This window comes from Lithobates pipiens, unplaced genomic scaffold (genome assembly GCF_037356315.1).
Source record: "Lithobates pipiens isolate NorthernLeopardFrog02 unplaced genomic scaffold, aLitPip1_a1.2 Scaffold_18, whole genome shotgun sequence".
Taxonomy (NCBI): Eukaryota; Metazoa; Chordata; class Amphibia; order Anura; family Ranidae; genus Lithobates; species Lithobates pipiens.
The window spans coordinates 294,121,089-294,144,340 of NW_027507758.1; the positions used below are offsets into that span (position 1 = coordinate 294,121,089).

Below are 23,252 nucleotides of genomic sequence, written 5' to 3' on the forward strand. Positions count from 1 at the left end.
ATACAAATTGAAAGAGTTTAGGTTTGATCTCATATTATATGGTTTTGGTAAACCTAAAAGAAAATTCTGCAAGAAAAGTGTGCAGGCATACCCCACTTTTAAGTACACAATGAGGTTTATTTACTAAAGCTGGAAAGTGCAAAATCAGGCTCACTTCTGTTTAGAAACCAACGAGCATCTAACCTCAGCTTGTTCAATTAAGCTTTGGTAATAAAACCTGGAAGCTCATTGGATTCTATGCAGAAGTAAGCCTGATTTTGCACTTTCCAGCTTTAGTAAATAAACCCCATTGTGTACTTAAAAATGGGGTATACCTGTATAATGTATGGCCAGCCTATATGTCTTTACTGTGTATGAATTCTGACATATATTGGCATGTGTTTCTGTGCATTGATTGCATTCTCTGTATGATTGTGAAAACTGAAAATAAAGATATAAAAGTCCAAACACTGTCACAATAGAGATGTCCAGAATGTTAGAAAATAAGTGTTTTCAGGGGGAAGTTAATGGATAAAACATAGACAATTTTGCAGCAAAATGTTCTCTATATCAAATTTAACATCTTATTTAAGGACAGATATCCTTAAATGGTGTACAGAACAATAAGTGAGTTCATTAATGCCCTGTTACCAAATTGAATGCTGAAGATGTAAAATTTTGGCGAGTTATGACCTGATACTACAGTATTGTAACCACATACTTCCTGAATTTAGTTGGCAAAAGCTGCAATAAGTTCAATCATTGCTATGTGGTTTTGTATGTCTAAATACAGGAAGCATACAAGGCTTATTGCTTGTGACACTCCAAAAGTGTCTTCTATTCAGTTACCTTAGCACTGTTTTCCCTTTAAAAACTACAGACAACAAACAAAAAAATTAGGTAAGATAAATTCTCACCTGTTGAACTCGAATGTCAATCTCAGATGCCCCTTCAGGAGGAAGCACCACCTGAGATCTCAGTGTCAGCCCTTCAAACTCCCCCTCCTTTCCCATTTGTCGAGCAATTGCTTTCATAGTAGGATAAAAGATTTCCTCTCTACAATAGAAAATGTTCTATCAATTATCTACAATCACAGACATATCAATATTCATAGCCTGCATTTCTGTTCCAGTTAGTGAAAAGCAAGGCAGAACATTAGATTACTTTAATAATAGTCTAGGCCCGCAAAGACTATTTCTATCCGTACATTAAAGCGGCAGAGTTCAAGAGCCAATTAATACAATGTAGCAGCCAGCAGGCGGTTTTTAAGCACCTGGAAATGTATTTCCTTAACCACTTCAGCTCCGGACCAATAAATACCTTAAGGACCAGAGGTCTTTTTGCAATTTCGCACTGCGCTGCTTTAACTGGTAATTGCGCGGTCATGCAATATTGCACCCAAACGAAATTTGCGTCCTTTTCTTCCCACAAATAGAGCTTTCTTTTGATGGTATTTGATTGCCTCTGCGATTTTTTTTTTTTGCGATATAAATGGAAAAAGAGCGAAAATTTTGAAAAAAAACGGAAAATTTATATCAAATACTTACCGTAATTTTCCTTTCCTGATAGGCTCCATGGCAGCATACGTGTGGGTAGCCCCGCCTCCACGATTACCCAATAGGACCCAACTCCCATAAATCTTTGCTCCTGGCCACTATCAGTGTTCCGTAACTAGCCGACTCCAGACATTTGGGAGGGAACTCCTGCTGCCATGGAGCCTATCAGGAAAGGAAAATTACGGTAAGTATTTGATATAAATTTTCCGTTTTCCTGAAAGGCTCCATGGCAGCATACGTGTGGGAAATAACTCGCCAAACACACCCGGGTGGGCAAAATGTCGAGCAAAGAACAAAAGTTTATTTAGCATTGTCAACCGACAAAACTTGCAAACCAAAATTAACAGAAGACAGAGCCGCTGGCTCTACACAGTAATGAGAAACAAAGGTATTAATAGAAGACCAAGAGGCCGCTCTGCAAATAACTTCAGGCGCCACATGGCGAGAAGCTGCCCACGATGTTGAAATACTCCGTGTTGAATGAGCTGTTAATGCCTCAGGAGGAGCCAAGCCCTTTGCTCTGTACGCCCTCTGAATGATCTGAATGATCCAGGTAGAGATAGATCTAGCCGAAGCTTGCAATCCTTTATTCTTGCCATGAGGGAGAACAAAAAGAAATTTCGTTTGTCTAAAGGGAGCTGTGACTTCCAAATATTGTTTCAGCGCGTGTCCTACGTCCAGAGGATGAACATCCTGACTCTCTGAGTTTTTGAAAGTGGGAAGCACAATTTCCTGATTCTCATGGAAGACCGAGGTTACTTTGGGATGCGATCCCAACATGGGAATCAATACTGCCCTATCTGGAAAGAAAGTCAGAAAGGGTTCTTCCGAACCTAGATTCCTAATCTCAGAAACTCTCTTGGCTGAGGTTATAGCTACCAAGAAGATGGTCTTGAGAGTGAGATCCCTTATGGACAGAGGCTCCGTAGAATCCTTTCCAAGGTTTGAGAGAAAATCCAGCACTAAAGGGAGGTCCCATTTAGGAAACCTTGGTTTTCTTTGGGGTCTGAGCCTAGTAGCTCCCTTGAAGAATTGTTGTACCAGTGCATGGTTTGCCCAGGAAATACCCGTAAAGGCTGAAATAGCCGATACTTGGACTCTCAATGAACTGATAGCTAGAGGTAAATCAAGGCCTGTTTGAAGAAAGCTTAGTATGTCTTGTATTGTTGGAGAACTGCAAGAATTTTCTCTGGAGGACATATGGGCCGAAAACTTGGACCATATACGCTCATATACCCTATTAGTACTCCCGCGTCTGGAATTGAGAAGGGTTGGGATGACCTCTTCCGGACAACCAAGAGCTTCTAGCCTTTCCCTCTCAAAAACCATACCTTGAGGTTCAGACATGATGGGCATGGATGTAACCTTGTGCCTTGAGATAGCAAATCCGACCTGAGAGGCAGGGGAACTGGCTCTTGATAACTGAGGAGCAGCAGTAGAGGGAACCAAGGTCTGTTGGGCCAGAAAGGAATTACTGCGAGAATCTCCGCCTTCTCTGACCTGAGTCTCCGAAGGAATTGCAGGATCACCGGAACTGGAGGGAAGGCGTAAGCTGTCTGAAACTTCCAATGTTCTGTGAGGGCATCTATCCCATATGCCTGGGGATCCCTGAACCTTGAGTAATATTTCGGAAGCTTCCGATTGCACGGGGAAGCGAACAAGTCGACTTCCAGGGACAATCCTAAGGTCAGGAGCCAATCGAATACTTCCCGGTGTAGAGACCACTCGTTGTTGTCCAACTCGACACGCGATAGGAAGTCCGCCTGAACATTCTGCACCCCTGGGATGTAGACTGCAGAAAGGTTGGACAAATTCTTCTGAGCCCAATTCATTATTGGCTCCGTCTCCTGTAACAGGGACCAGCTGCGAGTTCCCCCTTGCTTCTTTACGTAAGCCACCGCGGTTGTGTTGTCCAACCTTAGCATGACCGAGGCATTCGCTGTCAGATGATGGAATGACCGAAGCGCCTGGAAGGCCGCTCTTAGCTCCAGAACATTGGAGACGACTCTCTGTGATGGAAACGTCCACCTGCCCTGAGCGACCTCCGAAAGGCAGTGAGCGCCCCATCCTCGGTTGCTGGCATCTGAAGTTACCGTGACCCATGAGATGGGAATGATTGAATGGTGGTTGCGCAGGTTCTTCCCCTGTAGCCACCAAAGAAGAGACGTCCTCATGGCTGGAGTGAGGAATATGCGCTGTGTCTGGCTGGATAAGTCCCACTGTTGTAGAAACCCCTTCTGAAAGGGACGAGTGTGCCACTGGGCCCACTTTACCATGGGAATGGTGGCTGACATTGTGCCAATCACCCTCAGACATTGGAGAGCCGAGAGATGGGATGCTGCAAGGGCTGCATGAATCCTGTCTCGTATGACTCCAACCTTCTCTTCTGGAAGGGCGATAGTACCTTCTGCTGTGTTGAACTGCGCCCCTAGGAAAACAAGAGACTGAGTTGGATCTAGGTGACTCTTTTCTAAGTTCAGAAGCCACCCGAACTCCTGTAGAGTGGAGATGACTAGGTCTTTGTGCTCCAAGAGCTGATCTTTGTTCTGGGATAGCAGAAGAAGGTCGTCGAGATAGTGATGGAGACGAACACCTTTGACTCTGAGAAAGGCCACAACTGCCAAAAGAACTTTGGAGAAGACCCGTGGGGACGTTGTTAACCCAAAGGGAAGACATGTAAATTGAAGATGTTGAATGCCTACTGCAAAGCGGAGGTATTGTTGAAACTCCTTTGCCACGGGAACATGGAAGTAAGCATCCTTCAAATCGACTGATATCATCCAGTCCCCCAGATACACGGACTGCTGGATGGTAAGCAGAGATTCCATCTTGAACTTCTCTTTGCGAATGAAGGAATTGAGATGGGTCAAATCTATTACCGGCCTCCATGTGCCATTTTTCTTTTGAACCAGAAACAAAGGGGAATACATGCCCTCTCCACGTTCTTCTTCTGGAACGGGAACGGCTGCGCCTTGATCCAGTAAAGAGTTCACGTAGGTCAATAGGACTTGTTTCTTCTCTTTTGATTCTGGAAGATTTGTGGGAATAAATCTTAGCTTTGGGGTGCTGATAAAACCCCACTTGTGACCTGAGGAAATTGTTTTTACAGTCCAAAAATCCCGAATTGAGGCCGCCCAAACATGCCTGAAGTGGAGAAGACGAGCCCCCACCTGACAAGTTTGAGCGGGCCCAATTTCAAAAGGATTTCGCGGAATCCTGCTTGCCGGACGAACCCCCTTTTGAGGTATTTTTGAAAGAAGATTGCCTGGATCTCCATGACCTTGAGAATTCTCGACCAGGTCTATAGCTCCGCGCCTCCCTGGCACGATCAGGGCCTTGTCTTCTAGGAAATGGACGCCTTTGATTTTGAAGACGTCTGTCCTGGGGAAGAAACCCAGATTTCCCACCTGTAGCCCGGGATATGGCAGTATCCAGCTTGTTACCAAACAAAGATGACCCCTCAAAGGGAATACGGCACCAGGCCTGTTTGGATGCTGGATCCGCCAGCCATGGACGGAGCCATAACGCACGGCGAGCTGAGACTGCTGCTAACATATCCCGAGATATCAGGCGGATAACATCAATAGATGCCTCCCCCAAAAAGGCAGACGCCATCCTGATTTCTTGAATAGGGGAGTCTTTTGCTGATTCAATAGAAATACCCCTCAGGAATTCCTCTACAGAATCAGCCCAGGATTCTATGGCCTTGGATACCGCTGCCATTGCAAGCACTGGTTTGCAAGCCATTCCAGAAGTCAGATATATCCTCTTAAGGTCTGAATCGATCCGCCTTTCCAAAGGATCTTTAAAGGATACCGTATCCTCTAAGGGTAGGGTTACATATCTCACCAAACGCATGAGCGCTGCATCCACCAGTGGTGCTGACTCCAGGTGCTTCACATCCTCTTCTTTAAAGGGATATAATTTCAGGATTTTTGACTGCATGGAACCCTTTTTATCCACCTTGCTCCATTCCTCGGTAATAATGTCACCCAACTCTGAAAGGAAGGGAAAAAATTGTCGCTCCTTATTGAGCTGTTTAAAGAACTTTCTCTGCTTTGGTGGGGAAGTAACAGGGTCTTCCCACTTCAGAGCCTCTCTCACTGCTTTGACCAATGAAGGCACCAGTCCATAGTCAAAACCTAAACCAGGATCCTCACAGTCAGATTCACTATCTGAGATGGGAGCAGATAGGCGGCTTGGCTGAGAGGATTCCCATGTCTCCTGCAATGGGTTCTCTCCAGGTGGAGGAGCCAATAATTCTGACGGGGATTCACACAGCTGTAGAGCGTCCCTCTCCTGCAGAGACTCCTTCACAACCCGTCTTACTATTGACTCCAAACGCTGGTCTGCATCATCCCTTTCATCTGCAGCTTTGGAGAAGCAATGATCGCATAAGGATACGTCCGAAGGAACAGGCATCCTGCACCCCCAGCATGATTTTTCCGTACGCTTGCTGGAGTGAGCAGCAGGGGGGTGAGAATAATTCTTATTATGCTGTTCAGATCTTGACCTATGCTGGCTAGATCTTGAGGAGGATTTATGGCGGTGTGATCTTGATGATCCACTGCGTCTAGAAGTGTTAGGTTGTGGATCAGACCCAGAAGGGCTGTAAGGGTAAAACAGACAGAGAGAGAAAAGGATATACAGTCAATCCTACCTATGCCAAACACTCTCTCCAATATATAAAAAGCATAAATACTAAAGACCTACCTAACATGAGCGGGCTGGCCACTAGGAGGCAGTAAGGCGTCCATATTCACAATAAACCCACAGTTTAAGAAACACTGCAACTAAAGAGAAAAATAAAACACACATTTTTTTTTTTTTTTTTTTTTTAAAAGCATTTCCCCAGCCTAAGGGACACGCTCTTACCTTAAACCGCCGCGCTGACAGCCCCGGGAAGTCGCTGCGACCACTGCAAACATTCCCAGGGTTCTGACAGCTTCCAAAGCCTTTTAAATTTGGCGCCCGTGACGTCATCGCCGACGTCAGACGCGAGGCGCTCGCGCGCATGCGCGGGAACCAAGCCTCGGTCTCATACCGGGTTCGCACATGCGCAGAACGCCTGCATAACCCGGAAGTAGGAGAGAGGTTTGCTGGAACGCGGAAGCGAACGCAAACGGCATGGAGGAGACCGCAAGACAAACAAAAGAAATACACACAAATACAATGCTGCCATGGATAGATAAAAGGCTCACCACTCCACCAACGATCACCTGGCCGAACGGACTGGAACACACACGCCATACCTCCAGCAGATAATGGTCACCCATAACAACGGGACACAGACCGTGCGCACTCAGGTAGGAAATCCTTTCTTCAGCGCTACTCTGCAAATACTCTCCATACCCTGCTTAACAGTCAGGGCCTATCGGAGGAAAATTTCTCAGTCAATCAGCCAATCGATCGTCGTGAAGTTTTATTTCCAGGAAAGAAACCATCTGGTCCTACTGGGGAGGACAAAAAAGGAACACTGATAGTGGCCAGGAGCAAAGATTTATGGGAGTTGGGTCCTATTGGGTAATCGTGGAGGCGGGGCTACCCACACGTATGCTGCCATGGAGCCTTTCAGGAAAAAGATATTTTCTTCTTTTTGTTATAAGAAAAATCGAATAAACTAAATTTTAGTCATACATTGAGGGCAAAATTTATTCAGCCACATGTCTTTAGTAAAAAAAATGTCAATAAGCGTATATTTTTTGGTTTGCGCAAAAGTTATAGCGTCTACAAACTAGAGTACATTTTCTGGAATTTACACAGCTTTTAATTTATGACTGCCGATCTCATTTCTTGAGGTGCTAAAATGGCAGGGCAGTACAAATCCCCCCCAAATGACCCCATTTTGGAAAGTAGACACCCCAAGGAAATTGCTGATGGGTATGTTGAGCCCATTGAATATTTATTTTTTTTGTCCTAAGGGATTGAATAATGACAAAAAAAAAAAAAAAAATTTTTTTTTACAAAAAGTTGTCACTAAATGATATATTGCTCACACATGCCATGGTTATATGTGGAATTGCACCCCAAAATATATTCCGCTACTTCTCCCGAGTATGGGGATACCACATGTGTGGGACTTTTTGGGAGTCTAGTCGCGCACGGCACCCCGAAAACCAATCACCACCTTCAGGATTTCTAAGGGTGCAAATTTTTGATTTAACTCCTCACTACCTATCACAGTTTCGAAGTCCATAAAATGCCAAAATAGCACAAAACCCCCCGAAATGACCCCATTTTGGAAAGTAGACACCCCAAGCTATTTACTGAGAGGCATGTTGAGTCCATGGAATATTTTATATTTTGCCAAAAGTTGCGGGAATATTACAAACTTTTTTTTTTTTGCACAAAGTTGTCACTAAATGATATATTGCTCACACATGCTATGGGCAGAAGTCAAATTACACCCCAAAATAAATTCTGCTGCTTCTCCCGAGTACGGGGATACCACATGTGGGGGACTTTTTGGGAGCCTAGCCACGTACGGGACCCCGAAAACCAAGCACTGCCTTCCGGATTTGAATATAAAATGCTACCAAAAAACCTGTTAGCGATGGCAGGGATCAGGCCTGACTCTGCGATCGCTGCAGTTATGTGTTTAGTGTTTTGTAAGTGACAGTGATCGATCGATACTGCACTTGGGTGGGCTGGGCAGAGGGGCAAAACGCAGGTGCCAGCAGGTATTTGGGCTGATCCCGCTAACAATGCGTTTTTTTGGAACCCTAAACTGCTGGGGACGCTAGTATAGATCTGATCAGATCAGATATTGATCTGTTCAGATTCTATACCACTACGGGAGGTGTATGCTTTGCATGTGGGTGTTAGCGGTACTGGCACTAACCTAGCGCTGCCTGGGGCGACGCAGACCCTGACCCTAAAACCTAATTGATATCACCCGCCGGGTGATCAGGGGGTTAAACCTTTATTGGGTAATAAATGGTGGGTGCCCTGATGCTATAAAAAACAAACTAACCAGAGTCACCCGTAACACTTATACGGTGATCAGTGGTGAAAGGGTTAACTAGGAGCAATCAGGGGGTTCAAATTTTTATTAGGTAGTATATGGGGGTCCCTGGCGCTATATAAAAACCTGACGGGGAACCTAAATAACTAACTGGCTAACCAGCGTCACCAGTGACACTTATACTGTGATCGCTGGTGAAAGGGGGTGAAAGGGTTAACTAGCAGCAATCAGGGGGTTAAAACCATTATTGGGTAGTATATCGGGGTACCTAGCGCTATAAAAACCTGGCGGTGAACCTAAAAAAATAACTAGCTACCTAGCGACACTAGCGACACTGATGCAGCGTTCAGAAAAATTATCGCTTAGTGACACTGGCAAAAGGGGGTGAAAGGGTTAACTAGCGGAAATCAGGGGGTTAAAACCATTATTGGGTAGTATATCGGGGTACCTAGCGCTATAAAAACCTGGCGGTGAACCTAAAAAAATAACTAGCTACCTAGCGACTGTAGCGACACTAATGCAGCGATCAGAAAAACGATCGCTTAGTGACACTGGCAAAAGGGGGTGAAAGGGTTAACTAGCGGCAATCAGGGGGTTAAACCCATTATTGGGTAGTATATCGGGGTACCTAGCGATATAAAAACCTGGCGGTGAACCTAAAAAAATAACTAGCTACCTAGCGACACATGCAGCGATCAGAAAAATGATCGCTTAGTGACACTGGCAAAAGGGGGTGAAAGGGTTAACTCTAGGGGCAATCAGGGGGTTAAATCTTTATTGGGGGGTGATAGGGGGCTACCCTGTACCTAACACTAACTGTCCTGACAGTTTTTACTGTCACAACTGACACTGAATGCATTGATCAGTAAAGAAATGATCAATGCAATCAGTGACACTGTGACTGGGGGGGGAGGGGGGGCGGGGGGGGATCGGGGGGCGATCGGGGGGGGATCGGGGGGGGGTTTGTGTGCCTGTGTGTACCTACATGTCAGTGTAGTGTTGGTGCACACTTACTTTTACTCTTCTCCTCGTAGTCCGGTCAAAAAGACCGCCCCGAGGAGAATGACATCACTTCCTCCTTCCTGTGTAAACAATACACAGGGGAGGAAGCTTCTCATTGGCCAGGAGCGATCCAGAGGGGGTGGCCGAAAACCAACGGCCATCCCCTCATCACGGAGCACTCCTGGACCGAATCGGACCGCCGTAACCAGCGGGAGGGGGTCCGATCGGACCCCCCACCCGCTGGAAGGCAATCACGTAGATGTACGTGATTGTGCCTGCCTGTGCCATTGTGCTGACGTACATTGGCAATACGGCGGTCCTCAAGTGGTTAAAGTAAAACTATAGGCAAAACTTTTTTTATTTTTATTTGGATAGAGTAAGGAAGGGTTATAACCCCTGTAAGGTTTATTTTTGCCATCTTTGTCCCATTGGGAAGATTTAACTTCACTTCCTGTCCCATAGCCAAAAGAGGAAGTAAAAGGAAATCGCTGCCAATTAAGGGAATTTCCTGGGGACCCCCAGGTCATTAGAACTAGTCTTACCATGGGAAGATTTCCCCTCTATTGCTTTTCTGGGGACAACCCAAAATTTGGGATTTTCTTTTACTTTTACTTTCAATGATAGGGATAAACAGGAAAAATAGAGAAAGTGAATCTCCCTAACAGGGACACAGCAGTAGAAACATGACAGGTATTCTAATCCACCCCCCCCCCCCATCCAAAACTGGAAATGCAGCCACCTCATCTCAAGGATTGGTAAACTGCAATACAGTACATTTTTGATTTTGGGTTTAATACCGCTTTAAAATTGGGCCTAAGTATAATAAATTACAGTAGGTAAGGATTGATGTGTAATAGATTGTGGACAGGATAGCTGCACTTAGGCCGGCCATACACGGTGCACATTTCTGCAAAATGTGCACGATTCCCCATCAACACAGACAGTGCTGAAAGGAGAATCCCTCTTGCCGACCCATAGGGGTTGATTTACTAAAGGCAAAAGCACTGTGCAGTTGCACTCTGCAAAAACAGTTGCTCCAGAGCTTAGTGAATGAGCAGAAGCTCTGCTGACTTCCATCATCCAATCATGTGCAAGCAAAAATGCTGTTTTTTTATTTTTTCCTTGTATGTGGTTGGGTATTCTTTGCAAATCTTTACCTTATTTACTAAGCTCTGAAGCAACTACACTTGCAGAGGTCTGTTGGCCTTTAGTAAATCCATTGCCTGCTCCCAGGCAGGAGAAGGCGGGAGAAGACAGTGGGGTTGATTTACTCCCTGATTTGTATATCATGGTCTATGGCGTGTATCCTGTCTCCCATAGGAATTTACTCTGATATGATATCCCCTGTTTGATAATATTACATCTAGACGCTTGGGATGACTAGCCCACAGGTGGCTCTTATATGTCTCCACTCTGTGATCTGCTCTGCTGTTGAGCTGTTCTGTATTGTTTCCTATATTGGAAACTACTTTCTTGTTTGATCACTGATTGACTAATATGCATTACATGACTCCTTTGCAAGATAGTGAGACCTCTTTCTCTTCCTTGCAACTACTAAACCCCAAATGTGTCCTGAAGAAGTTTGCAGTGAAACACGTAGACGCATTAGGGCTCACATCATATATAGATTGTTGTCTGTATATATGATTTTTATTTACATTTTACATGTCTCTGTTCTTTGTACTCAATGTATTTTTCAATAAATGTTAATATTTCTGTATACTCCTATTGTTTGCTGTGCCTTTAAAGTCCGACCATAGGTTTTCTTCTTTTGGAACCCCTTTTTTTTCATTATTTCCCCAATATTCAAGGATGAGGCAATGTGAGTGCTTTTTCTGTCTTCATTGTGTACTTAACAAATTACCTGTACATTTCACAAAACTGTCTATACAGACGAACGGTGTTTATTTCCTCAACTCTAAGTTTCTTTTTTGCCCATCTTTCTTTAAATACTTCCAGCTGTTTCCACAGTATTAGAAAGGACCTCAACTGTCTGTATTCAGAAATTGGATCTTGGTGTGATTGATCCATTTGGGAGCTTTTTGACAATGGCTGTTCTTCTCCTGCAGGTGATTTGTCAGTCAGCATCTAGAAATAAATCAAAATGTGAACACTATAAATTGGGCTAAAAGACCTCTTCCTGACTGAATGCCATGTGCATGCTAACAGTGGTAATATAGTACTAGCTAAGACAGGTAATACACATTATATAATGGGAAGATGTGCACAATACACCTTAAAGACCCATTCACACTAACAGCTGCACTATACACAGCTGCTGGTGTGCAATAGGAAGACAACGGCGCTGATGTGCCAATTGCAATGCATTGCATGGTTTACAGTTTTTTTAAGCAAACTTTAGGCAACAAAGTGACATTTCATTAAGTTCTATCGGCTACAATGTGATGCAAGGCAGTGGACTGCATTGTGGTGGGCTGAAAATAAAGCTCTAATTTTTTTAACGCTCACCACCACTACGCAGTGGTGTATACTGGCCTGAGAGGAGACAAGGCATTTTGCCTTTCCTTGTGGTGGGACTGCACTGTAATAGCTGCCTAGAGCAGTCCTGCCCCTCCTTGTGTGAATGGTCCCTAGATAACATGTTGGCTATACCTTATTTTTATCCTTTGTTAAGTGACTAGGAACAAAGCTAAGCCACACTTGATATGGTTATATTGTCTAACTGTGAAATTTAAAGTAATAAGTAAAACAAAAGGTTTTCTGAAAAATAAATCGAAAAAAGCTACAGCAGGTCTTACAACTGCTACAGGACCCAGCAGACCAGGATGTCTAGGGCTTTCTGACCGGAAAAAACGTTATCTCTATAGCTCCAACATTTGGCAGATCATTTCTGACAAAATGAATGTATATGTAGTTTAGGCCTTTATAATAACAAGCAGGTCCTATGATAGTTTCGCTGTTGTACAACAGATTCTCCCATCCGCACAAGTGACGTGGATGGAGGAATCCTCGCTGCTCTGCAATTGTATTCCGACAGTGAGACTTCTTCACTCTCAGAATACACTGCTCAGTGGCTGCAGCTGATTGGCTGAAGCCACTGATCAACAAAAGGTCCCTTTTGACAAAAATCGATCGTTAGATCGACTTCTGTCAAGCGTGATTGGCCATAGATGGATCTAAATTTGGTAGATTTCCTGCTGAACCACCTGAATTTCATTCTGTCTATGGGCAGCTTAGGATGTTTACAAAAGGGATGTTATCCTATGTAGTTAAGTGTACATGAAGTAGTAATTGGACATTTGAATAGAAATAAATACACAGTTTTTAGTGCTGATGATGAAGATTGGGGGACACTTTGCTCCCCACATCTAAGGCATGTGCAAGAGCAGCACCATAAAGATCGGAAGCACCCAAATACTGCCCATAGGACTACAAAGCAACATGATATTTGGGCAGTATTTCTAACATTCTGTAAATAGCTTATGGAGAGAAATTAAAAAAATCGATAATACTGAGTTCATGTGAAGAGCTGGGATAGTTATTTCCATTGATGTGCTCACAGGGCTTTAATTGTGTTGCTTCACAGCAATAAATCCTAGGCATCTCAGATTATCTATGGGATGATAATAATAATAGTTCCTATGTGTTTTAAATCCAGCTCACCTTTTTTTCATCCAGGTTCCCTTCAATAGTAAAGGAAATAAAGTTGTATTTGCCTTGAAGTATGTCCTCCATTAAAAGATGAACCCCCACAAGTTCTCCATGAGCCACACTGCGTTCATGGTCTGTCATATCACATAGGCACAACTAGATAGGTAAATAAGAAACGTATAACCATAGCAGACTGATAACAAACCAAAACTTCTTTGTCTTTGAAAATGAGGACTGAATCAATATCATGTAAATGCAGTTCATGAACCTACTAGGAAGCAGTGACTAACCACACACAAATCCCAGTAAATTTTTTTTTACAAATAATCCAAATAACCAAATAAGAAGCAAATAAAAAAAGGCTATATATAGGGCTGGATTTGTATAAAGGCCAATAAAGAAAATATTTCCTGAGAGAAATATGTGGACTGCCAATTGCTTGGCATTTGCATGCTGTGTGCCCTAGGTAATGCCCACATGTGATGCAGAGACCCTGTGATTGAAAAAACTGAAATTCAATAACAAGGGACACAAGGAAACAGCTAGTTGATGGACATCCTCCAACCAGGAAATGAGGTGGGCTGCATCTGAGCGTTTAGGTGTAAATGTGGTGATAATGGTATCTTTAGAGATAAAAAAATGTTGCTTGCTGCACATTCTCAAGTTCCAATTGAGTGGCATACAAGAAACACGGAAGCCAATGTACACTAGCTGCAGCGCTTAGTTGGGTTTGTTGACAAAGTTCACATTGCTCTGCTAGAACATGTTTTATCAGCTAGGACAGACACGTCACGGTGCTATTGAGAAGTAAACAGAAGAAATAGAGCTCGGCAAAGAAATTATGTGTAAAAGAATGTTTAAACCAACAGTAATATCACTCATTCATCAGCCATAGATAGGCGGCTGATCCTTAAATTCGAAATATTTTTGTAAAATGTTTTTAGTAATAGTAATATTTTTAGTACTACATACTAGCTATTCACTGTCTAATTCATTCCTTAATCACCCCCTTTTTGTAATACATTTTAGTATTGCTACAAAATGATTTCCAGCACACTATGAAGTGTCTAAAAAGAGGGCATTGCTGTTCAGAGGAAGGAGAGTTTATTGGAATGAGTCCCTGCTCTCAATTTCCCTTTGGGTGTTCATTTCAGCTTTAGTTATTAAGGCCCGTAAACACCAGCCATTTTTTTCAACAGAAGGAGAAACCATAAAATTTAAAAAAGCATAAATTTCCACCTGCTACAAAGTAAAATGTTAATTATTAATAAGCAATATAACATTTCACATTTACAAAACTTAAAGTGGAATTCCAGTTTATACCCAAGTAGCCTTTAATTGTTTCCTGCTTGGCCAATGTATATAAATAGCCAGATGGGTGCTCTGTTGTTTCAGGATGACGTAACCGTAGCTCTCAGAACCGTGTGCTGTGCATACCCCCTGGGGTACATTGTGGTGTTTACTCTACAAAATGCTGTCATTTTGTGGGTGTTTCCATTGTCCTGGTGCTCCAGGGCCTCGAAAAATCATAGGTAGTGAGGAAATTATATGCGTAATTTATACTCCTCAAACACTTAAAGGTTGTTCGCTGAATTTTGGAGCCATCTATATGTGTTTTGGGGTGTGTCTAAGTATGCCAATGATTTATGTAAAAAAAAATTGTAATTGACAATTGTGTGTACACAAAAATACATTTTTATTTTTTTGCCGTATTTTCCAAAAACCTATGATGACAAATTAAATTTTCGAAAGACTGTCTATGTTTTTCAGAAAATAACTTGAAGTGCTTTCTTTCCAAAATGTCATTTTGTGGGTGTCCTGGTGATAGGCAGTCTGGAAATTAGATGCGTAATTTACAGTATGCTCCCTGACAGACCAAAAGTGCTCCTTGGATTTTGGGTCCCTCTATGCATCTAGGCTGTGAAAAAGTCTCACACATGTGGGGGGGGGGGGAGGGGGGGCAGTTTTAAGGCTAGTTAGGTGTAAGATGGAATTCCACTTTAAAAAAGAAGTGTTTTTTTCAGTTCTGAACATAATAAAAAAAAATAGGAAAACACAATATATACAATACCATTACATATTACATTACATTAAAGTGTTACTAAACCCAGGACCCTGCATTCACTATATCTGGTCTCCCACAGTACACAGAACATGGAAATGCAATAATTTTAGTAATTATAAACTGCTAAATTCCTTTTCTCATCAGCAGTATATATAGCAGTCTTGCGGCTTCTATTAGTGCCTGGTAAAGCTTGTAGGAGGAGTTTTCCTACTGCACTAGCTGTCCTATCAGGATGCAGAACCCCTGACCCTCTGTCTAAACAGTGCTGGTTGGCCCTGTGTTGATCACATGCAATCTCCCAAGAAAAAAAAACCTCTAGTAATACACACCAAACCGAGCATGTGCAGCCTGACTCCTTTAAATCTGTCTTATCTGTCTTATCTGAAAATCCCATATACACAATCCTTCACCCACAGTCGATCCACTTTACCTATATGTTAGTACGCAGTTATATTAAGTACATTTAGGAAAAAATCCAGCCCTTTTTTAAAGCAATCTACTGAGCTACCTCTGGAGGGAGTCTATTCCACATTTTCACAGCTCTTAGCCCTTGTACACACGGTCGGAGAATCCGTTGGAATGTGTCCTATCGGACCGTGTTGTCGGATAATCCGTAATCTGTGTGTGGTATGCATCGGAGTGATTCCGTCGGAATATCCATCGGACCCAATTTTCCAACTTGTTGGAAATATTTACTGACCAACTGGGCGTGATCGGACATACTCCGATCATGTGTAGAGAATTTTGATCGGACCAAGTGCCACGCATGCTCAGTTCAAATTCCTACATCAAAGCTATTGGCTACTAGCCTGAATGTAGTCCCATCGTAACGAAATTACGTCATCACGTTCTGAAAGATCGGATTTTCCGACAACTTTGTCCGACCGTGTGTATGCAACAGTTTCAGACAAGATCCGACGGACAAAATCCGACGGATTTGGTTGTCGAAATCTCCGACCGCGTGTACAGGGGCTTACTGTGAAAACACCTTTCCATATTTGGAGATGAAATCTTTTTCCCTCTAGATGTAAAGAGTGCCCCCTTGTTTTCTGTGATGGCCTTAAAGTGAACCTGAGTACCCAAATTCCCCTTATCCTCTACCCCTCTATTGCAAAAGTGTGTGTTTTTGTTAAATAAACATCCAGAAAAAGGACTAAGTGTCGGAGCACTATTCTTTGACCCTGACCAACCCTTTTTACAGGACCCCTATGATGGACACAGTGGACAGGTGAGGTAACAGTAAGCCCAACAAAACCCAGCAGCTCCTTCGGGGGTAAGTGCTACACTTGGTAAAGACTTTAAACTCTTTTTAAATATGGGCACCACATTGGCCCTACAACAATCCAGTGGTACCATTCCAGTCATTAACAAGTCCTTAAAAATTAGAAACAATGAATGAATGAATGAATACGTTAAGAATATTTACCTGCATATAGTGCCCAATGGTATGGATTCCATTAACTGTCAATGGGAAGAGTCCACCATTGGCTAAGAATGTCCTCCAAGGATAAAGCATAAATGTCTACAAAAAACAGAATATTTTACATTTAAATGATGCTCAGTCTGGAATAATTTCATTGGAACGCTCAATTTTTAGTTTGTGTGGAAAATGTGTGGGCTGGAAGACAAAGAATGGCGATGGCTATCCTTACATTGTGTACTAGCAATGGGGGACAAGTTCACTCTTTGATTTAAAGTGCATCTATCATTAAAATTCAGGATTCAGTCCCGGCAGGCGGAGGGCAGGTGGGAGATTTAAAGTGGGAATAAGGTGTAGATCATAGATGTTGTAATAACTGTGAAGCTATAAATTAAAGATGTCAATAGAATAGAAGTCATCAGTAACCCAGCTAGCAAACCGTAACAGGCGCTGGAAGGAAATGATGATCTAGAAATGTCACTAAAGGAGTGCCATAGGAGTTAACCAGATAATTGTATTGCATATTGAACTTGTTGTATTTACATAACGAAAAGTTGAGACCTTTGTTTTTTGCATTGTAAACCTTTAATAAAAAAACTATTGAAACATAAAAATTCAGGATTCAAATTAGCATGTGATGTCACCATTAACAAATCACATTATTATATTGAGTGAAAAGCACGATATGGATAATGATGATGCATGAGCACCAAATTCTTGGGATGCCATCATCCTTAAAGTCTGACCAGCAACCAATTAAAAAAAAATAGGTGTGATTATTATCAGTAGCAGGGAAAGTTTCTGTCAGGCTTTTATATTTTTGCTGGCCCCATTGGGGCAATTCTCTCTGACTTCCTGCCCTTGTGGCACCCATACAGAAAATTAGGGTGCAGACATCACCTAGACAGGAAGACACAGTCTGCAAAAAAACACTGTCAGAAATTTTTAAGATTTTTGCTTTGTCCAGACAGAATAAAAGCCTGAGAGAGACTTTAACTCTTCTGTTCTAACCAACATCGAATAAAATATTTTTGGCTTGAGTTAGGCTTTAATGCAAACATAATCACATACATTGTAAACATTCTTTCCTTGCAAATGAGTAAAACCTCTGGTATAGATAGAATGGAACATTACTAACTCTGTGACTACGGGGATCAAGAGGCTGTGGCACAGGCAACATTGATGAGAAAGCAGTCCTAACTACCGAGTCACTCAGTGCTGTTAGTCCATGATACATATTGTCGGTTGTTGTTCTGAATGCAGAGATATTCCCAGTAGAAAGCAATGCATCCCTATAGAATAAAATATATTATCATCATTAAAAACATATTATTTGTAGACATTTAGGGTTAATTGATTTGAATTAAAATATTAATAACTACAAAACTTAAAAAAAAAAAATGATAGCATGATTAGAGTCACTGTCATGTTTTTTATTGTTGACAGAGTCCCAGTTTGAAAGGTTCACACTTTCTAATTGTCCCGGTCACCAATTCACTGGGAATGAAAAACTGTAAATCCAAAATGTTGAATTTCCTTCAGAATAGGAGAAGAGGGGAATGAGACGCTAATGAGAGACGGATGGCAAAAAAAGAAACTTACAGCGGGATTAATCTTTCCCTACTTTATCCACAAATGAAAAAAAAAAACAAACGTATTGGCTACATACCGAATTAAATAGCGTACGGCCGCATCAAATTGCAGGATCATAACCTCACGTCGCAAAAGTAGTAATGAGGCTACTTCTTTTGGATCATGAGGATTTTGAAGGCCATCTATAAGTTTCTGTATGTCTCTCAGCTGCGCTCCTGTATGATACACATTAGAAATCGTTTTTGAAGGTTAGAAATGCATCAACTAATTTGAAATTAGCTTTCAAATATTGCAAAATGGTAATCAAATGTAATCAGTGGTTATGGGTTCAATACAAATAAGTCTTTAAAGTAAACTTGTTTTAAAAAATATATATAAGGCTACCAATGCTAGCCTCATCTGAAAATGCTTGCTGCTCAGCTGTTATGCTGAACCACTAGCTTAAATATTTTTGTAGTCACAGACCTGGAACAAGTGTGCAAATCAGGAGTAATACCCTGTACACACGGTCGGACTTTCTGACGGAAAATGCGAGATCGGATCGTGTTGTCAGAAAATTTGATCGTGTGTGGGCTCCATCTGACTTTTTCCGTTGGAATTTCTGATGCACAAAGTTTGAGAGCAGGATCTACAATTTTCCGACAACAAAATCCGATTGTTTAAATTCCGATCGTGTGTAGACAATTCCGACGGAACAAAGTGCCATGCATGCTCAGAAAAATTACGAGACAAAATCTATTGGCTACTGCCCTATTTATAGTCCCGTCGTACGTGGTTTACGTCACCTCATTCTGAACGATCAGATTTTCCAACAACTTTGTCCGACCGTGTGTATGCAAGACAAGTTAGGGCCAAAATCTGTCATAAAAAAATCCGATGGATTTTGTTGTCGGAATGTGTGTATCTATGGGGCATTAGAGGAGTGTCAGAAGTCATCTGCATAACTGTTGAGGCTCATTTGAACATAAGATTCTATGCACACAGGGCGTATGCTCAGCTCTCCTAAATGCTGTACCCCATGGCAGCAGTGTTTTGGAAGAAAAAACATTTGACATGTGTAATCACATGTAGACGCATTGAGGCGCATCAAATGCTTGGGAGTTAAATAATTTAATTGGCCAGAATAATAATTTATTCCAGCCATTGAAATGAATTAACGCTAAATGAATTTCTGCAAAAACGCTGCTGCTACAGGACGTGCTGGCATTGGGCTTTTTTTATGCTTCTAGATGTCTTTGCCTTTAAACACTTCTAAATGTCTATGTGTGCATGGACATATAGGCTAACATGGAGGGGCGTTTAGAGGCAGAAAAAAAAACACCAGATACCCCTAAAAGCAGTGTTTGTTATGCTTAGTGTACATGAGGCCAGGGCCGTCTTTAAGGCAGGGCAAAAGGGGAAGCTGCCCTGGGCCCTGTCATTGTTGTGGGGCCCAAAGCAGCTGCCTCATACTTGCCAACTATCCCAGTTTAAATTCCCTTGTCCTTTGAAGTTTTAGTGCTGTGCTGTGTCCCGATATCTCAGTGTGAAGTGCTGGTATTAATGCTGCCCCGCTCTGCCTTATTGTTGTGTACAGATGACTCACCTGCAGACCCTGTGTTTACATGTAAATAACTGCCATTCATATGTAAATAGCGGCAGCCGGTGGCATTGATATGTAAATAAAGGAGACATTCATATGTATATCATGCCCCCCTGCAGTGAAGAGATGATGTGCTGTAAACTCTAGCAACCAATCAATGAGCAGTAATACTGTACAGAAATCTTTAGCAACCAATCAACAAGCAGAAACCATTTGCTGTAACCTCTAGCAACTAATCAGTGAGCCGTAATGTGTGCTGTAACCTTAAGCAACCAGTCAGTAAGCAGTAATGATATGCTGTAACCTCTGGCAGCCAATCGTAATTGCTGCCTGATCTGATACAGTAAACTGATTTTAAGTCTAGCTGCTATTTATTGTATATCTCAGAGCAGGTGGAGAGTGAAATTGCATGGGGGAGGGTACCCAAGAAAATTTTTGCCCAGGGTCCAATCAACATTAAAGACGTCCCTGCATGAGGCCTAACATGTTTTGGAAATTTGTGATTATCTATATTTTTTTTAACCACTTCCGGACCGCCCACCGTCGTTATGCGTCGGTTGAAGAGGAATATTGTTGTTATGGCAGCAGCTAGCGGGCGGGCCGCTTCAAGATAAAAGTGGTCTCTGCGGCGTATTTGCCCCCCCTCCCACACACAATGCGTCTCAGCCCTGCCCCCTGCTCCCTTGTCATTGTATTTGATTGACAGCAGCAGGAGCCAATGTATTTCATTGCGCTCATTTAGTTCAGTGAGGAGGGAGAAAGAGAGCAGCAATGCTACTCTCAGGCACAGCGCTAGAGTGTGTTCAGGCTCAGTTATGTATTTACAGGGAAAGAGAGGGGCTACACGTAAATGTTTTTTTACTTTAATGCAGATAATGCATTAAGGTAAAAAACCTTAAACCTTTACAACCACTTTAAATTTCAGAACAGAGGCACCAAAATCACAACTCTTTACCCTTTACTTTCTATGGAGAGCAGAATCTTGACAGCCTGACAGTCTTCCAATATAAACCCACAGCATGTGTTTCCAAGCTTCTAGTACCCAACCTGGGACCCTCAGGGCCCCTACAGAAAGAAGTCTACAGTTTCCTTACATAGGTGCTTAAAGTGTTACTAAACCCACAACAATAAAATCGGTCTGTATATGCAGTAAAGCATGCTTGTTAAACTCACTGTGGAACCTAAGGGGTTAATCCTCCGCATTGTGTAAAAAGGATGTTTGAATCTGTCTTCTCTGCCCCTCCCCTCCTTCCACTGTTCCTTAATAATTTCCTGATAACAGAGTCTATGGAGTCAGGCTGCACATGTTCAGTTTGGTGTGTAATGCTAGAGAGTTGTTTTTTCTTGGGTGAATGCATGTGATCAGCACAGGGGCAATCAGCACTGTCTAGACAGAGGGTCAGGGGTCCTGCAGCCTCATAGGACAGTCAGAAAACTTCTCATACAAGCTTTCTTTTATACAATTCTTCTATATATTTTTCAATAAACATTAAAACTATGAAAATACAATATTAAAATCTTTTGAAAAATTATTGTGCCTTAAAATTCCACCATATCTGGGATTTCTCCTTCTCTCTCACATACAAGCTTTAACCAGTGCTTGACTGGACACTGATAGAAGTCACAAGACTGCTCTAACTGCTGATGAGAAAAGATATTTAGCAGTTTATAGTTACTAAGATTATTTCATTTCCATGTTCTGTGTACTGTGGGAGACCAGATATAGTGAATGGAGGGTCCTGGGTTTAGCAACACTTTAAGTGGCTTTTGGTAGCATTACATTGATTAAATATTTTGTGCATCCTTTTGGTGATGTCAAGGGGCTCTCTATATTAGGAACATTGACCACCACTGTACTCTCTTCTTTAGAGTAGTCTTCAGAGGTACATCTAACAAATCTTAAAACTGCTCCCTCCCTCTTCCTAACACTTATACTAACTAACCTGTGGAAGAAAGATCTCTATAATTGCCTATTTTTTGGTCGCTCTGGTTCAGTCGCATGATCGGCTCCACTGTGTCAGCTAGCGGCAGCTTCAGGGGAGAGGATGGAGCATCAACAAGAGATAGGCCATAGTAAGCGTATGGGTGACATCACTGCTTCCAGCTATTGTCAAACACTCTCTCCTTTTCCCTGTAGCCGCCTGCTGGCTGACATGGAGAGATCATGTGACCAGACTAGAGGAGCTTAATTATAGGCAATTATACAGATCTTTCTTACACAAGTAGTTAGTATAAATGTTAGAAGGGGGATGAGGACAGTTTTAAGTTAGATATATTCTGAAAGTCTACTAATACTAATAATTGAGGATTCATTATTGCACAGTACATACAGGTAAAAAAAAGTTTTAATAAAGAAATAATTTAAATATACATACATATATGCATATAGATAAAGTATAATATATACACATGGGCACAGATGAATTCTAAATGGCTGACTCCAGGAGAAACTCAATTATCACAACTAGGTACCTTAGATTAACTTAATAAATTACACAATGTTACCTATTCCTTCTATGCCTCCCCAATCGGCTGTCAGCTCCATGTTTTTTAAACTTCTGGAATCACCACATGAGTTTCCTAGCTGTGCAAAGCTAAGTACATAGGAAACAATGTCATGCAGAGCGGCAACAATTTGCAAAGTGCAGTACAAAGCTCGATGTGCTGCCTGCAAAATAATAAAACAGGCTGTAGTAAAACAAAACACATTGGCTGAAGATTCCAAATCAGGTAATGTTGCCTGTGAAAGCTGAATTACAGCACATATATTGACTGTCAAAATAAACAATTTTTTGTGTATTTTTACATTTAGAATAATACAATTTCATAGCTTATTGAGAAGAGTTTTCTCAAACAAAACACAATGGACAACAAACAATGCTGAGTAAGCAAACAACTGTTTCCAAGGATTTTTGTTTAGCACATTGGAGAAGAAAAATTACAATTGTGCTAAAAAGAAAATGAATGCAATGGCAATTTAATATGATCACTGGGCCATCAAGCCTGTTGGAAGTCAACATGTTTTTAATATTAGATACTTCTGGGCTGTTGAGTTAGGTTACATGGAAGACATCTGGATACGGCTAGGGGTAGTCTGGAAAGCCAGGAGAGCAAAATTACCCAGTAGTGTGTTGGTAACAAGGAGTCATACATGGGAATTCATCTCCTGAAGGATGTTCTCACATAGACTTCTTGATGTGATGCATGGGGGTATAGGAGCATCAGCTCAGACCTCCTGGTGAGGTGCAAATTAAAATGACTGATTTCCTGATTTCAAAGCCACAGATGGTGACTGGAAGTTGACCTGGGTCAAGACAGGTGTTCACAGATTAATGCTGTCCCCCTGTGGAAGACAGTAACATACTTTCTGGAGGATGTTCAGGGGAATAGCATACTTCCTGTTGATTAGGAAGAACAGCCTCTTATAGCTTCTCATTGGACAGAGGACTACACGGGTGTGCAGAGGGTGTTTGTGTGGG

At 42.1% G+C, this 23,252-nt stretch overlaps 1 protein-coding gene across 1 annotated transcript in view; it reads right to left on the minus strand.

Moving 5' to 3' along the window:
- The window catches only part of LOC143987941 (uncharacterized), a 214,809-nt gene that overhangs the window by 69,460 nt on the left and 122,097 nt on the right, over positions 1-23,252 (minus strand). The window contains exons 29-35 of the mRNA XM_077487143.1: positions 22,279-22,441; positions 18,268-18,406; positions 17,737-17,890; positions 16,605-16,700; positions 13,126-13,269; positions 11,366-11,589; positions 897-1,035 (exon numbers count right to left, since the gene is read on the minus strand). Of these exons, the coding sequence (XP_077343269.1) occupies positions 897-1,035; positions 11,366-11,589; positions 13,126-13,269; positions 16,605-16,700; positions 17,737-17,890; positions 18,268-18,406; positions 22,279-22,441 (1,059 nt within the window). The remainder of the gene's footprint in view (positions 1-896; positions 1,036-11,365; positions 11,590-13,125; positions 13,270-16,604; positions 16,701-17,736; positions 17,891-18,267; positions 18,407-22,278; positions 22,442-23,252) is intronic.